Here is a 17611-nt window from a genome sequence, read left to right as displayed (position 1 = left end):
TTTCTAGTGACACTTTTTCTGCCATAGAAAGGCATATGGGGGCCGTAACCAGAGGATATGTCTACACTGCAGTAAAAGACCCACAGGCATGGCTGCAGCTGGCCAGAAAGTCAGCTGACTTGGGCTCACGGGGCTACAATTGTAGTGTAGACTGCCCAAGTCTGGGCCCTGGTTATCCAGGAAGGGGGAGAGTCACAGAGCCCAAACTCCATCATGAGCCCAAACATCTACTGCAATTTTTAGCCCCACAGCCCAAGCCCCATGAGTCCAACTCACCGACTGGGCTCTGAGATTCAGTGCTGCAGGTTTTCTATCACAGTGTAGACGTGCCCAGAGAGCCTGAGATCTGCCTTCATTGCAGAAGATGGGAGAAGAAAGAGAAAAGAGGGTCGCATTCAAACTAGTGGGGAGCTGGATTAACATCCAACTCAGTCAACAACTGCACAGCAACAGCACTGCTGGGGATTTCAGACAAGTGCATCACCAGACTGTCCAATGTATCAGGACTTACTGCATACACCAATAAAAGGCATTGCACTATCTCCCTCGTCCAGTTCATCTGGACGTTCACTATCGTTATTTCTCACAACACATATTTTCTGTAAACACCCATTCCTTTTATCTCCTCCCAGCTGATTGATGGGGAGGTGGAATCATTAATTATCAATTACTAGTTAACTGCTAGTGCTCTCTCAGCCATTCGAGCAGATAGAGAGGTTTTAAAAAGGGAAGAAAAGTGAATTTGTTATAATTGCTAGAAAGTGTGGCTAATAGCAGCAAAACCCATGAAATTCACCACCGCCAAGGTGGAATTTAACACATCACCCTCTGTCTGTCTGTCCCCAGCGTGCCTCAGGCTGTTCACTGAGAAATCAGATGTGAAGGGCTGGCCTCTAACAATCCATGGGCAAATTGGATGGGTGGGAGGGACGAGGGGGAAGGAGAGGGATGGCTGGGGGTGGGGTAGTGGAAAGTGAAAGTCAGTGATGTGTACAGCTCTGCGCCCAGCACATTTACAGCAGTGGGTAAAGATCATATTGTACCTGACTCTAAACAGGATCTGCACCCAGCATCTGGAAGGTAATGCATATGGCCTACGTCAGTGGATATGGGATGAAGGGAGAAGGGGAGGAGTATACACAGCATTTATTTTTGACTCTCCAGTGAGCTGAGTTCAGTGCTTTTAACAAAACAACCTTTTTCTGGCCAATTTCATAGCATGTGAAGAGTTTTCAATTACCATTTCAACCCTCTCGTGGCCTTTTAGCAGCTAACACATAGCAGGACTATGTGCTGAGTTGGCCCACATGCATACCTTATCACATTCCCAACTTCTTCTGAACCACTCACATGTAGTATTGGTACAATAAAGATCAGTATGTCAGCAACCCTGTGGCCTCAGTTGTTGGGGTTGGATCCTATAAAATTCTGAATGGGCTTTCCCCCCCGCAACATCTTCTGTGCCAGTAGGCTTGCCAGGTTCCAAGTTACTGTCAGGAGTGCTGAGACGCAATAGACATCCAGATGAGGAGTAATGATCCTTTTGGGTAGAGGTGGCCTTGAAAGTCACATGTGTTAAACCTTGTCACTGCCATCTCCAGTTTTGCTTGGTAGCCAGAGGTTCATTGGATATAGGCCCCCGTGTACCCCACAATTTCATGGCTGTGGAATTGGCTGCAGAATTATGTGCCAGAGCATGAGCCTTCATTTTTGTTTTTAAAAAAAGACTGTTTCTAGCCCTCATGGTTGTTAAGAGAATGTTAAAAACATGAACTGGGTACAACTGAAGCAGTGTGGTCTTCCTGAGTCTGCAAGCAGCCTGAAACAATGGCTCAGAGAAGTATGAACTGCAGTATATTCATCTCAGTGGGGTGTTACCTCTGAAACCTACAAATAGCAAAATCGGCATTTTAACTATTTATCATTTCAGCAGAGACTAATGTGCTTATCCCAAACTGCCTCCTGTGCTTCCCCAAATGCCAAAAGACCCAGCTGCCCACACCTCCCTTGGTCACCTTTGATACTAGTATTAGCACTGCATGTTTGTATCTCTGGAAGAATGAAAATGTGGGGAAGACCTACAATTAATGTAATTTAATACAAAATAAACAACAGGTGCTACTATCCTGACTATTCATTAAAATCCTGCATTAAATTTTTTCTAATAAACCAGACATGTAACTTCTAGATTGCTATGGAATCCAGAGACACTGACACATAAAATTTAGGTCCAGCTTGCTGGTGAGTACTCAGGGCCCTGATTACGTGCACACAGACCCACCGGCAAGGAGCAGCATGCCCGCAAGGATAGAGCACACTGAATCCACTTGCCCCTAGAGGAGGTGGCAGGATTATTCCCTTTGAGGTCTGGAGCAGCACACAAGGGTACTAATGAACACTCCAGTATCTAAGATAACCTACCAGCAGTGTCCTGGCTAGACATTGACTTCAAAGATCTCAGAAGGGACTGAAAGAAAAGAAAATGCAAAAGTTGCTCTCTAAGCAGAGCAGACACTTCGCAAGAACTATATTTAGTGGACTGAGCAGAGAACTGGGAGTGAGGACAGAGAGATTCTATTCCTGATGTTCCCACTGACTCAATCTCACCTTGGGCAAGTTACTCAGGCTCTCTCTACGGTTCGGTTTCCTCAAACGTGGGGATGTGAAGATAAAATCAACTGATGTCAGTAAAGTGTTTTGAGATCCCCACATGAAGTGCTAGAAAAGTGCAAAGTATTGCTATTATTCAGAAAGGCTCCCCAGTGAGCAGAACTTTCCACATGTTGGTTCAAAAAAATCCAATTTCCTCTCATGCTGTAGCATAAGGAAGAGCTTCTTGACAGCTGCTTACTACCGCTCAGGTGCTGCAGCCTTTTCGTTTGCACTTTAAATGGACAATTTTGGTTGCTGTTTCCCAGGATATCAGCTGTCATGCTTAGGTTTGTCACTTGTTAAACATTCTGTTCAGATATTCATAGCCCAGACCCATGTGAGAGGCTCAGCAGCACGCAGAAGTCTGCGGGGCTGCTGAGCCACAAATTGCATTGGTCCCCAAACCATCTGCTTGTTCACAAAAAGCAAAATCACTTTTGGGAAAACAGAAGTAGCTGAAAGAGTTAAACACAAACACGTTGGTTGGAGATGGCCTGTTGCTAACAGCTCCATGAACTGTGAGGCAGTGTGCTGTGTCCTGGTCACCCGCCTGTTCCCAACCCAGAGGAGGCTGCATTTAAAAGGTGCTGTGTGTAGTTTATGGTGGACTTTGAGACTGTGGGGTGAAAAGGGCTCATGCAAATCTAGTATAGTATATTACAGTATTAACTTAGGCTTTGCTTCTTCACAGGTTTGTGGATTGAGCTATCTGGCCAAAGAGTTATGCTTGTGAATTGGAGAAATGAAGCTGCTCTTCCCTTCCTTCCCATACTCATATCCCCCCTCCCATCTCCTCTATAGTATGCACTCACTTCTTCCAACTGGCTAGTTAGCATTGAGACAAGAAGGGAAACACTTAACGGCCACTTAACAGAGCAGGCTGAGTTTGGGCTCAAAGGCTACAGTCCAGAGTCAAATGCAAAATGTTGGGGCCTTAGGCTCTTTCAAGTTTTCACAGACTCCTGATGTTAGCTGCACTGTTTTCCTGTCAGCCCATTGTGTTTCCCAGACACTGCTCAGCACTCCATCCCATTCAAATCCACAAAAACACCTTTTTGAAAGGACTTTACAGATTGAATGGGACATGAGAGCACATACAGCTTCATAACACAGCACCCAAGAGGAGAGTAACCATAAAGCACAACACAAAAGTTGTTTTTAGGTTTTCACCATCTATTATAGAAAAAAAGAAGGGTCAAACCCAGAGCGACATATCCTAATCTTTTGGATTTTGGGGGTTCAGATAAAGTAGGATGCTGATTTTCTTTTTGTAAACAAATACACTGTATTAGATCTATCTTACAAACTACAGAATAAGTCAGAACATGAACATTGAATCAGCTTGCAAATTCATTAGTTTAGCTTCTGATATCAGCAGTGTACATCCACGTTATAGAATTGTTTCTGTATAAGACTCTACTATATCCCACCAAGGTTACACTGTCATAACATTCAATCAATAAACAACAAAATAAAGCAGTCGAAGGGACAACTCACATGCATAGCGCTAATGCATATGCTTAAGATTTTGCAGGCACGGAGCGAAAGTTTGCTGGAAGGACTGGGAAGTGCTGTCTACAACATCATTTTATGGACTTACCCCACAATAGCATCATTTTTTGGATAAAGATAGTTAAGATACCCTGGGAAGATTATTAATAAATCAGATATAAAATTTCAACCAGAAAATAGAATACTTGGGACAGATAACTGACATACACGATTAAAAAGTAAAAAAATAAAACTGATTAGAAAGTTTTGTCTAGCTGGGAAATACTTCATGGAAATTAGCCTTGCCACCCAAGTCTAACACAAACTGCTTATATTATGTGTGGCATATGCAAGAAATGGAAGAACTCACACATCATTTTCCCAAATACAAAAAAGAAATTCATGTCCATTTGGTCTTCCCTCCTTGATTACTTTAATGATTCTACTCACCATCCTAAAAAGCAATGAATAACTGACATTTGTATGGTGTTGGTGTCATTTCTTAATCCCGAATAATGTGTTGTCTCGCAGCAAAAGGGAATAATACGAGAATGAAGTCATACATAATGGATTTCGATAGAGGGTACCTGCGATATTATCTCTGTCCCCAGGCTATTTCTATACTTAAAACACTACCGCGCTGCACTTGCATGGCTGTAGCCGTTAGTGCAAACACTCACTATAGCGACAAGAGGGCATCTCCCATTGCAGTAGCTAATCCACCTCCCCAAGAGGCTCTAGCTAGTTTGACAGAAGAATTTTTCCATCAACATAGCACTGTCTACACTGGAAGCAGGTAGATTTTCCACACCGCTGAGAGACATAGCAATGCCAATGTAAATTTTCAGTGTAGACATGCCCTTGGGAATTAAATAAAAGTTGCTGCTGTTCTAAGTTTATTATTATGATGGAATTCTCTTACCAATATATTTTATTATTTTAAAAAAGAGGATTCCATTTTTTATCTTTGTGTATTTACATATGTAATTTATATTTTCTCAGTTAACAAAAGAACAAGGCCTGACTGCATCTACCATGTTATACATATACTGTATAAGACAGGAAGCCAGAATTAGATACCCAGAAAGAATACAGGCATTCCACAGAAGGAAGGAGTTGAATGCAGAGAGACGGAGGATGTATTTGGAATCCACAGAAGAATCTGACCTGATGGACTGAGTTACAGGACATATACCTGTATGTCTCAGAAGAAGAAACTGAATGCAGCAGTAGACTCACAAGGTGCATCCTAGATGACTGGTTCTGAAACTAGGAACAAAAGTTATTATGGGATACATATATTTTATAGGGAAGCTGAAGCCAGTAAAAAAAAGACATAAGATATATTCACTGCAGGAAGGAAGCACACTTCAAACAGAGTGGTGTCACATATATACTGAAAGAAAAAAACCCATTCAATTGACTGGAGAGATTCCCATATTTGCTCTCACACCCAGTTTATCAGCACCTGATAGCAAAAATGATATCTGTGTCAGTAACAGAAATTCAGACAGGAATCCCTATGTGTTACCAGAAATGGAAAGCAGAGCCTGTGAGATTTCATGGATTCCTGAAGTCTGGCTGAGGGATCATACAGCCTATGAATTCCCATGTATTTGGACAGCCTTACCTGACTGTTGCTCTGTTTCTTTCATGAAGAAATTTGTTTGTATAGGTTTCTTCCCCCTGCACACCTCTAGTTAGTAAGTTCCTCATCCTTGTGATCACAGGCCTGGGTGCAAACTCCAGGCAGGAATCGCAAACCTAAGTCTCCCTCCCCCTACTCCAGTATATTGTGAAATGTTTATGACCAGGATCTTATGGCTCTGGAGGTGCTGAATAGCCTGTTTTCTCCAAGTCTCAACTCCTGATGGGCAGCTAGAGACCAACTTTTAGCCGGTTTGGTCCCTAGTTGTGCATTTTATTACCCAGTTTGTCTCTTCAGCTCACATTTGTAAACTCCCGAGTAAATTTCTCCCTGGTTAACACTCTGGAGCTCAAAGAACTTTTCATGTTTTTATTACATCCTTAGTGATTAAAGGGAAATTTAAACCTCAGAATGTCCCCTGCTGTGATTATAAAAGCACAACATCATTTTGGGTAGACATGTTTTCAAACAATAAATTAAAAATTAGCCCTCCTAAAGTGGACAAATGTTTTTAAGTTTAGTGCAGGATGATATTAACAATAAATAAGTTGCAATTCCTTCATAGATCACTGGGTGGCATGTGAGTGAGTGTATGGGTAGTTAAAAAGGTAAATTTTAATTGGACTGAGGGCAGAAGGGGTGTGAAATGGATGTATTACACTAAAAATATTAGACTTAATCCAACTTGTGTGCTTCTGCTAAGAATATACCGAGTTCCAATCTGACATCTACATAAGGAATCACTAGCATGAAAGTGTTGCCCACCCATGCGTCTGTGATGAGAAAGTGTGTTTAACTGACCAGCACTTTAAAGGCTGCAATATCTTATCTTCTGCAATAGGAACACAGATTTAAAAAACAAAACAAATGTCTAAAAAGTACAATCAATGGAAACACTCAAATTCTGTGCTAAAATTCCAAATGGGAAGGTAGGAGAGGACTGAAATTGGAACTGGGTGTGGTGAGTTCTTTCTAGGAATGGCTTCTGTTCAGCTGTATGATTATCATTACTGGACGGAAGTGGTTTGTTATGGTAAATTATACGAAAAATCATAACCTGGTATAGGAAGAGCCAGCATAAGTGAGCCTGGGGCAAGCGCTGGGTGTGCAAAGAGAAACTGCTTGCTTTACCCACCCATACCACTAAGCTGTGTGTAGAGAGGTGCTTCGTGGCTCAGTCTCAGTGGAGAGACCAGTATCCTTGCAGTGTGGCTACAGACTCACCGGTGAGGGGGTCACAGCCTGTCTCCTCAGCACTTGCTTGCTTGCCCGCCCTTTTCAGTACCTTGAACATTTTTCCCTCTAGAATGAAGGAGAAAAACAAATTTGCCATCACACAGCATACAAAAATCGATCCAGATGCACATTTCCAGGTATTCAGACAAATACACTGTACCTGCACCACTGTAAATACACATAATCACCCCTCACACTGCAGCTCCCCCATATGTAAGGATGCCATTTGTACTTCTGGACATACATTTAGACATACCAGCAACAAGCATGGGCACATACACAGACACAGCAACATGATAATTACTAAACACACAGACATATTTCTTTTATTACACAGACATACATGTGTACACACCCTCAAATACCAGAATGCTTATATTCAGACACATATCTCAACAAGTAGCATTCTTCTACTCACACATCTGGGCTCTCATTCTCTATCTCAGAGGTGCACATATAATCAATCTGCATGGAAAAACTCTACGTCTATGATTCCAGAACTTACTCCAGGGTATTTCTCTAGTGCACATGCACAGCAAAAGACAGTGAATGAGCTAGCAGGTTAAAGCTGCCCTTTCAAATGACTTCTCGTTTATTCTCCATCCACACTTGATGCCCTGACTATAATGAAGCTGAGTTTAAAAAAACATGTTCAAACAGGGTGACCAGATGTCCCTATTTTATTTGGGGCTTTTTCTTATATAGGCCCCTATTACCTCCCATCCCCCGTCCCGATTTTTCACAATTGCTGTCTGGTCACCCTATATTCAAACATGGTTGATTGTTGTTAATTATTTAGTGTGTGTGGTTGGTAAGCATGATGCTTTACATTAATGTCCATGCCCAGAGAATTAAAAATCTCTAGACAGATGAACAATAGAGATGGCAGCAGCAGAGGCACAGGGAGGAAGAGAAGAACAACAAAAACCAGGGGAATGAGAAGAGCTTGTGGGACATCATTGTTGGATCATTATTACATCAGAACTGGTCTTTAGCATGCTTTGTCTGGCTGGTGTGGATGGTTACCACTATATTTATAATGATGCTCAAGCTTGGGTCTTTACAGGTTTTAATCATGGTTCTAACAATTTAAGCGCTATCCACGCAGGCTATTAAAACCATGCCAGGACTGGGTTTAAGGGGAACTCTTTAAACATGTTTCCCATATTCTCTTTAAAGACCAATTTAGATAAGGCCTTTGTGGGCTTAGTCTCTGTGCCTCTTAATAAGGTGAACCCCATCTGGATTTAGAATAACCAAGAGCTGAACCAAAGCAGTCTTAGAAAAAGGAATGTTATAGCAAAGCTAAGAGTACACTAGCCTTTTGGGAGCAATCTCTACTATTTTGCTACTACTGGTGCACTCCTACTACCCTAGTGGTAGCAGTCACTGGAGCATTAGCATAGACAAGACACCAGTTTTTTTTTTATCGTGGTGTCCTCTAAACCTGCTTTAAGCTGCTCTGGCTGACTGACATGGTACTTAAAATGCTGGTGGCTAGTGTGTTCTGCCCAGGGCCGCCCAGAGCATTCAGGGGCCCTGGGGCAAAGTGGGGGAGCTGCGGCGCTTGTACTCACCTGGCGGTGTTCTGGGTCTTCGGCAGTATTTCAGTGGCAGGGAGGCCCTTCAGTTGCTCTGAGTCTTCGGCAGCACTGAAGGGCCCCCCTCCCACCGAAACGCTGCAAAAGACCTGGAGTGACTGAAGGGCCCCCCACTGCCGAAATGCTGCCAAACACCCGGAGCGAATTAAGGGCCACCCGCCAAAATGCCGCCGAAGACCCAGACTGCTGCCGGGTCAGGACTTGCAGGGCATTTCACTGGTGAGGGGCCCTTCAGTCGCTCTGCATCTTCAGCAGCACTGAAGGGCCCCCCGCCACCAAAATGCCGGCCAAAGACCCAGACCACCACCGGGCCAGAGCTCGCAGGACCAGGGGCAAATTGCCCCACTTGCCCCCCACTCTGGATGGCCCTGGTTCTGTCTACACTTTCTCTACCAGTAATGGAGCTGCAGCTGGGGGGAGTGAAATGGTGGGCTATTTCCCACATAAGTATAATACAGACAAGGCCTAAGTAGTTTGGCATAACAGGAACTGCTGGAGGAAGCTTCTTACTGGTTTTTCTTAGAGCTGAGGCCATTCTCTCGGAACCCCTTTGCAAATGGATTGTTATCAATCTTCAGCTGGGTAACCTGTGATGGGGAGATAACAGAGGGAGAGAAGGAAATGGAAAGGAGAAAGAGATGGAAAGATGGAGACACAAAGAGAAAGGAAGAGAGGAAGAACAACACAGAGAAAAGGAAAGGAGAGGAAGAGAGAAAAGACAGAGGAAAGGATGAGAAAGAGGAAGAAGGGGTAATGAGAGAAAGAGAGAAGTGGAGAGGAAGAGAAAAAGGGGGTCGAATGAGTGAGAGGAGAGAGTGAAAAAGGCCATGTCAGTTATGTGTATTGGTGAAATGGCTTCAGAGTCAGACCATTCAAAAATGGAGGTTATTTAAGAAGCAAGTGGGACAGGAAACCAGAAAGAGGAAAATAATGGAAACCTGGAAGATGAAGTTGGTGAAATCAGGGCACAATGCTGTCCTCAAAGGCAAAAGTCTACATGATCCTATTTCCCAAGCCCTTCACTTAAAACCAACAGGCTGGTTTCTGAGAGAATGAAAATTTTCCGTATGACCATTAGAAACTTCATGGGTTTTCTTATTTTTGCTACTACAGGTTAAGCAGGAAAAAGCAGTCTCTCTTGTTCTGGCACAATTATGTTCATGTCACATGCAAAGGTTGTGGGATATATTGTATTCTTTTTATATTTAGAGTGAATTTGGTGCTCCTGATTAAAGTGAAGAATAGATAGTACATGCTAGAGTCAGCTATGGTGCAGACATGAGCTGTACAAGCCAATACACCACAGTCCTGATGATGTTATTGCACCCTTGCCTATTCCTGTACTGGGTCTCTCTTCAGACAAAACCATGGAAAATTATGGAATATTTTTTGTGATGTGGGCAAATGTCATTAGCTACATTACCAAATTCACACTTTTAAATTTGTGCTCAGAGCTAGGATTTGAACCGAGGTCTCCAGGGTGTTAACTAATAAACTACTTTTGTGTATTCTTAACTGCTTTAGCACCAGAGTACCCGAGCCTTTCCCCATCATACCCTCAATTTCCACCTCTTAGTGCTAATACTCATTTTGCTTGAAGGAAGCTTTATTTAACCCTGAATTGCCCCAGGTTCACAGAAAGTCACAGACAGAGAAGAAGGAAGGAGTGAAAGAAAAGCTACCTTGGAATTCTGATAGGCTGTCACAGCCATAAAAGTTGTTTCTGGGAACACAAAGGTGGCCACAGCATTCCAGGGCAGGGTGAGTGTATGTGCGCTGGTCAGCACCACATGGCATCGTGGCTGGTATTTGTGCATTGAATGCAATATAATCTACAGCCAAAGAGAGAACAAGCAGTCAGGAGGATTTGATAACCATCTTGAACTCTGTCTGGCATCAGTGTGATGAACTCCATGTTCCCGGAAGAGTCACCTGGAAAGGCTTCAGAGGCAGCAGCCTGGTGCACACCATCACTTGTAAATAACTGCTCATGTGCCAGTGAAATACAGATCACATTAGATCTAAAGGGAGTGGAAGTGAACGCCACACCACACATCACCCTGAAGATCTGACTTAAATAAACAGAAGTCTAGAATAAATTTGAAACTTAGCTCTGTCCATGGGTCTGATCTTACACTTGTTGGTTCCTTCCATCCTCTCTCCCCTGCCCCCAATCTCTTTCAATTGAGACCTCCTACTCCTGACCCACTTGCCCTTCCCACTCACCATAGGTAATTGGGGGCGGAACTTGTCTACTTGTGCTAGTTCATCTCTCTGGAACTTCCTGCAGAGCTGTACACTGAAGTGAAAACCTTCCATTTCACTTTAGTGTAGAACTACCTCCACATCGGTGGAACAGATGGGAATATGAAAAATGCTACTTACAGAAAAATAGTTCATATGGTATGGGAAGAAAGTCTACCACAAATGATATGTTTTTAGTTCAACAAGGGAAACAGTAAAGGCCAATGTACTGCAGGATGCATATTGGAAAGTAATACATGGCAGAACAGAGAGGTAGCAAAGCATTCCTCTATGGCTTGGGTGTGAACACACCTCTAGGAACAGGTCCAGGTCCAATTTTGAGCATCTCGCTACCAGAAATTTATTGCCAAACTGGAGAGAGGCTGGAAGGATCATTTTATTAGGAGAGATTAAAATAGTTGATAGCTTGATTAAGTGATGGTTATGGTGTGAGATAAGAAAGGGACGTAACAGTGTACATATAAACACCAAAGAGGGAGAGGACTATCTTAGGGTGCTACAAAAGGGGGGACGGTAACTAACAGCATAAATAATGATGAAAATGAGACAGGGAAAATTTAAGATGAACATCAGGAAAAACCATCCTGGCTGTGAGGTGTTAGTGTGCGACACATTCCCAAAAGAAGGGGCATGGAACTTTTAAAAGTAGCCTGAACAAAGCAGCAGTAGTAGGACTGTAGGGAACAAACCTGCCCTGGTAGGGAGATGGGTGAGGTGCTCTAATAGGCCTTTCCATCACACATAATTCTGATTAATATTAATATAAGTTCTGGGTACATGAAAGAACGAATATTATTCTCCTCGTTGTGTATGAACAGCATGTCATGGCATTAGACAACTCCATAGTGCAGTGCTCCCTATAAACCAATGATTTGCAGCACCACACATTTATTCTATGTACAAGTGAAATGGTCAGGCCTCTCCTTACATGTTCACACTGCTCCAGAGTATTGTTGGTGATCTTGAGTCTCTGGAAGGAGACTGGTTCTTTCATCCAGTGGCTGCCAGGAGCTGGAGAATCTGGATGGAGGTAGAAGTGACTGGGGAAATGGGGATCAGCTTTTCCAACTGCCTCCCAGTGGCCACAGTGCCATTTATACCGAGCATTGTCCAAAGGTACAATATCCACCAGCATCAGGTAGAGAGAGTGAGGGTTCAGGCCGGAAACAATCACTTTGCAAGGTGGGAACATACGTCTGCACAGAGGGAGAAGGAAGAGAGCAGAAAGAGATTTCACTGTATGCTTGATGTTTGCCCTAATCTGATACCCCAGCTCTTGAAGGAAGTGCAGTTTCTTGGAAGCTCAAGTCACTTTCTTGCACTGATAAATACAGCAGGCCAAATTCTGCCTTCATTTACACCTATCCAACTCTCGTGAAGCTGTTTACTGTCTCTATTGAGGGCCAGTGGGACTGCACAGGGATAACAGAGGGCAGAATTTGTCCTGCTGTGTGTAATGAAAATCAAAACCCCAGATCAGATAATATACTGCAACAGTCCATATCAGGATCTTGAGAGCTCGCATAGGGCATATAGCTGTAAAACTATTTAAAGGGGGAGTACTTGCCACTCCTTTGAAACAACACAGTGAGGTTGCTACCAAAGGCCCAGCATAATATCCATGCTTCTGCAGTGCATCCCAACTACTGTCTTGGTCACTGTCCTCGATGGCGGGGGGGTATTACTGTTTTTACTGGATCACACAGCATGGAGCTTTCCCTTTAGTTCACCTTGAAGAGCTGTTATCCAGGAATCATCTGACCCTCAAGTGAATGGCTTGGTCAGGGTGGTGTGCACCTTGCACACTCAGAGCACACTTTTTATTGTTATGCTGGACGTGTGAACTCGTCACATTCATCTGGTGACCCTGGTCACTAGTAAGCAGACACAGCACTGGGCTGGCTTGACCCAGAGAACATTTGAGAGACAGAAAGGTAAAATAGTAGCTTCAGCGTTGCACAGCAGACGGAATCAAAGGTGGGGTTTACCTTGAGTGGGTGGTGAGTGTGGAAAGTAACACGTCACAGGCATTCTTGGCAATACACATTTGCTCTCACCTCCCAGATTTGGTGATGATCATTTCAGTGCCAAGTGTGTAGAACTCCTCCCACAGTGCTTTGTTCTCCAGAGAGAGATGGACCCTGCTACAGGAACCATTTATGGATGGAGGGAAGCAGCCCTCATTATGGAAGGAAGTGAGTTGCAAGCTCTGAAGGGGTATCATCTGGAATTGAGGGAACAAGCCTCGGCACCTGCTGCATGGGGGGACAGGGTCACAGTCTCACAGGAAAAGGGGAGAAAAGCAAAAACATTAATGTATGTTCTAGAGAGCAGTCCACACAGCTGGAACAAAAGCAATCCAGCTGCAAATGGACCATGTCAGAGGAAGGGGAGAATCCCTGCCAAGAGAGCTGTGCACTTTACAGCTACGCACAGTCACCTCCCCATCTATGCTTGTTGGCTGCAAGCACAGTGGGTCTCTTTGCAAGCACTGAGAAGCTTAGAACACCAATCCCAAATACTCTATTCCCAAGCAATCTGGTGAGCGGTACTGGCCACCAGAGTGACCGACACAGCGAGTTCAGGCTACCTCCTGATGGGACTGCTGCAAGCCATGATTCCTTCACATCAAGGGCAAATGAGCTTGCCCACTGAGTCCTTGATACAACTGCTGAGAAGCAACTAGTCACAATGCTAGGGGAGACATGGCAGCACCATGTTAAACAGGCCATACACATCAACCGGCCCCGTGCTGAGCAAGGCCGCATTCCCCACCAACCATCGTCTGCCCTACTTCCATTGACAGCGGTTTTGTTTCTCTCTTGGGTTCATTCACTCACAACTATCTTTTTGGTGCTTCAAAGCAGCCCAGGATTTTCAACACAGCCCCAACAATACCCTGAGAATTCTGGGGACAAAGGGAAGGTAACATGGGAAAAATGAATGAAACAGAGAAATACGTGCTCATTATTCAACCCCCCCAAAAACAATCCCATTCAACTTGCTCTAGGGCCAGCATTTTTGTGTGAGAAACCTTGCTACGAAGGGCGTCCTAATGCCAGGCTGAGTGGACAGAACCAGGAAGGTCACTCCAAAGTCTGCAGTAGGGCCTTTTGCTTGGTCTCTACAAGAGGAACATGACAAATCTACTCAGACACAGCCTGGGGTGACAAAATCATGAGCCTATTCAAGCACAGACTTGCAAGACTATTTTAGAGGAGGCAGAATGCTCACAGGTTAGGATCCAGGATTGCCCGAGCCATTTCTTACCTGGCATCAGCATTGGCGCCCTCTGTTGGTGGCCCAAGCTGCAGCTTTCACCATGCTGGTGCCTGTATCGGCACTGGTGCCTTGAGCCACTGATATACAGATCCCTTGAGGAATGAAGCATCGTGTAAGAACCTGGAGAGAGGCAGAAGGGCTTGGACTCCAGTGTTTGCCAAGAGAGGCAGGGAACGGCTTATAACTTGTGCAGGCAAACCTTCAAATTCGCCACAGGAGCAGAAAGGGTAAGAGAGGGAGAAGTGAATGAAAGAGAGATAAGGGAAAGAGTCAATGAAAGGAGGCAATAGAGACAAAATGATAAAGATCCCGAGGATGTATACTGGCAATGCAGGCTTCTCTCTGCCTTTCGTATCCTTTCCCTGAACTTGGGGGTCTTGCCATTGGCTTTTGTATCCAGCACAGGAATGCCAATAAGAAAATCCTATACTTCCACACTTCATAATTCACAAAACCCCAACTGTTTGCACCCAAGGGAGGCATGATGCTGTTTGAATGTTGCTAGCTTCATATTGCACTCCCTCCATCAGCCCTGCGATTGGGCCAGAGGTGACAGGTGGGTGCCACATTATTGAGCAGGCCAGCACCCAGAGAGGTTTCAGTCCCCCTGAGGTGGCTCTGGAGGTATTAAAGCTGGAAGCCATCCTGTTAAGGCTGACAAAAGATTGATCCAGGGATGAATGAAGCTATTTCATTGTCATTCCAAAGTGTGATGTTTACAGGCTGCTCTTCTCACAGCTTTCAGAGAGCTTCAGATGGCTCTCCAGGGAGGAAGGGACATCAGTTTATGCCAACATCCTCTCAGTCCCTTTGACTCCAGCACAGCGTCCAGAAATCACTTCCTCACCTTCCAAGTCTCAACAAATTCCTGCTAAGTTCAGGCCCCTGGTTCCAGAAATGAAAATCCTCTTTCTTGTCCCTAGGAGCCCTAGGAGCCACTGCAGCTGAGAAACTGGGGACACCTTGCAGGATTCCTTCTATCCTGGCCTACGTCCTGGGAATTCAAACACCCAGGCTGCCCAGGTCCAGATTAACAGACACAAAATGAAGATGGACACACTTTTCCTGTCTCAATTCTAGCATTCATGAGAAGTGTCAGACTGTGCCCCGGAGACTGCCGTCCTGTTTATCCACAGAACAGGTACAGGATTGGCAGGGGCATGCTTCCCCACACTGTCCTGCCAATGTGCCTTAGCCCTGACCTGGAGGTACCAGGACAACAAGCTGGACCATGTTTATTTGTGGCATCTCTCCTGAGGCTGCCCACACAGGTAGAGACATCTGTGACATAGGCACTGATCCAATGAGAGCAGGAATGGGACTCAATAGCTCTTCATCCAAAGGCCTCTGCATAGGCGATATAGCCACTTTATGCAGCAAAGTGCATTGTAACATGTAGCTAGAGAAGAAACAGTAGCAGACAGTGGAGACCACTGGGAGATGTTTTTAAAAGTGATTTTTGCACTGAAAGCTTTCCTAGACATTTCTCATCAGTGTCCCCACAACCATACAGGTCTGATTCCTGCTCCCACTGAAGTCGGATCAGGACTGGGCTGATGGTGCTGGGCAGCAGATGTTACGTCAAGACTGAGGCCACCACGAGACTCTGAAGGAGAGAAGTGGGAGAGAAAAGTCAGGAGGGCTCTAGAGCCCCGCCCCCGAGTATCCCAGAAACTGGTGCCTTTGGACCCTCTAGACACTTGTGTCCACAGAGGTCATCACCTCCTGGTTCTACTTCCTGCTTCAGTTGCCTGAGATGGGTCAAGTTAAATAAAGTTAACACACTTATCACACAACAGGATCAGTATCCATTGTAATGGAGTATGCCAGCCACTCAAGACACTGGGAGAGTGGAGTGTAGGTTACGTGTGTAGCTAAACACTGCAACGAAAGGGAGGAGCACACTGCAGCGTGTAGCTACGAGGCAGCGAAAAGCTCTGTCATGGGGAGGCAGTGGGGAGCTGTGCCAGAGCCTTTTCCCCTTCGCCTCTCCCCTGTTGGAGCCTTTCACTGCAGCACGGACAGGCTTTGGTATGGGGGAGCTGCCAGAGTCCTTCCCTCCTACCTCCCCCTTGCCAGAGTCTTTCACTGTGACAGGGAAAGGCTCCAGCAGTGGGACACTACACTGCTAAAAATAGCGTAGACATGGGAGGCACTGCTTGGCCATCTCGAGAATTGTGTAGGATAAATACCCTAGGGTTCATGTCTCTACTCTAGTCACCTAAGTAGTGCATCACCCTCTACACTGCTATTTGTACCCATGCTAGCTGGGCATGAAGTGTCTGTACTCTACATGCTGCCACAAATGGAGATCTACCTTGAGAAATACCCTAGGGTTCATGTTCTACAAAAGCAGTATTGTCAACCCAAGTTTCAGCAGTATGAATCAGCCCCCCTACCCCCCAATCACAAGAGCAACTTAAAAATCAAATAATCCATTTTCAAGTTCTTTTTCTTTGCTTTCAGGTTTTAACCTTTCGGGGTTCAGGTTTTTAACCCTTTCTCCATGTTCTTGAGGACTAGAAACTTTCATCAAAAGAATAGTAAGCTCAGAGTATTCACACGGCTCCAAGAGTTATGGCTTTATATTGCAATGACTTGTGATAAAGGAAGCAGGAGTTGGCAACACGGTTGCCAGTTTCTTAAACACCAATTTGCTGATTTTTAGCAATTTTTTTCCTTGTACATTTATAAGTAAACTCTATTTTTTAATATATTTATTTTAATGGAAAAAAATGTTATCAGGCAATAATAGTCAAACCAGAACCATTTATCTAGCATGGTCCCATCCCAGTGAACTTTGTGGGGTTAGTCCACATTTGTATTTGTTTTTCGCAAAACAGAATCCCGGCCGATAAGGCTTGCAATACAAATCATCCCCACCATTTGCTCTCTCTGTCCGTAACAGAGGTGCCCTAACACTGGAAATGTTTTTCCGAGACCCTCACCCAAACTTTGGAGTGTGGATAAAATGGTATCGGGGTCTGAGAAAAACTTTTATTATAGTTTTGCTCTTACTGACTAGCAGGAGCTTCCCAAGGGAGGGAATATCCAACCACATCATGGTCATCATCACAGCTTCCTTCCATGACACCAGGGGTTACAAGCAGCTACTTTAAATGCTTCATCATTTCTCTCTTCTGAGAGAGATGATGAGACCAGAGTAGGAATTTATGCTCAGTAATGATCCATAACTGCTTAAAGAATTACCTGACCATCTTGGTCTCATTAGTTGTCTGCCAGCTACAGTGAACTCAAGTTGATGCTGAAACTCATATTTTAATAATGTTATCACATAACTCTGTACCAAATGGAATTAGCACCAGACAATCAACTGACATTTAATCAAGAAAAGTTTTGAAAAGCAAATGGAGTGAAAACAATGCAGGAAGTGATGATTTTAAAGCAAACTCCAACCAGTCCAAAGAACACCCAG

At 44.4% G+C, this 17611-nt stretch overlaps 1 protein-coding gene across 4 annotated transcripts in view; it reads right to left on the bottom strand.

Annotated features, from left to right (window-relative positions):
* LOC115660987 (T-box-containing protein TBX6L) overlaps nucleotides 1-10394 on the bottom strand; it is a 32336-nt gene extending 21942 nt beyond the window's left edge. For 3 of the 4 annotated variants that reach the window (XM_030583021.1, XM_030583018.1, XM_030583022.1), the window contains exons 1-3: nucleotides 10311-10394; nucleotides 9139-9215; nucleotides 7016-7093 (exon numbers count right to left, since the gene is read on the bottom strand). In XM_030583021.1, coding sequence (XP_030438881.1) covers nucleotides 7016-7093; nucleotides 9139-9163 — 103 coding nt within the window. In that variant the 5' untranslated portion in view covers nucleotides 9164-9215; nucleotides 10311-10394. Of the gene's footprint in view, nucleotides 1-5338; nucleotides 5413-7015; nucleotides 7094-9138; nucleotides 9216-10310 lie in introns of those variants that run through there. The other variant, XM_030583020.1, reaches the window with a different exon arrangement.
* Between the last annotated feature and the right edge of the window lie 7217 nt (nucleotides 10395-17611).

This window comes from Gopherus evgoodei, chromosome 13, assembly GCF_007399415.2.
Source record: "Gopherus evgoodei ecotype Sinaloan lineage chromosome 13, rGopEvg1_v1.p, whole genome shotgun sequence".
Taxonomy (NCBI): Eukaryota; Metazoa; Chordata; order Testudines; family Testudinidae; genus Gopherus; species Gopherus evgoodei.
The sequence above is the reverse complement of the archived record's forward strand: the minus strand, read 5'-3'. Positions and strand labels throughout refer to the sequence as shown.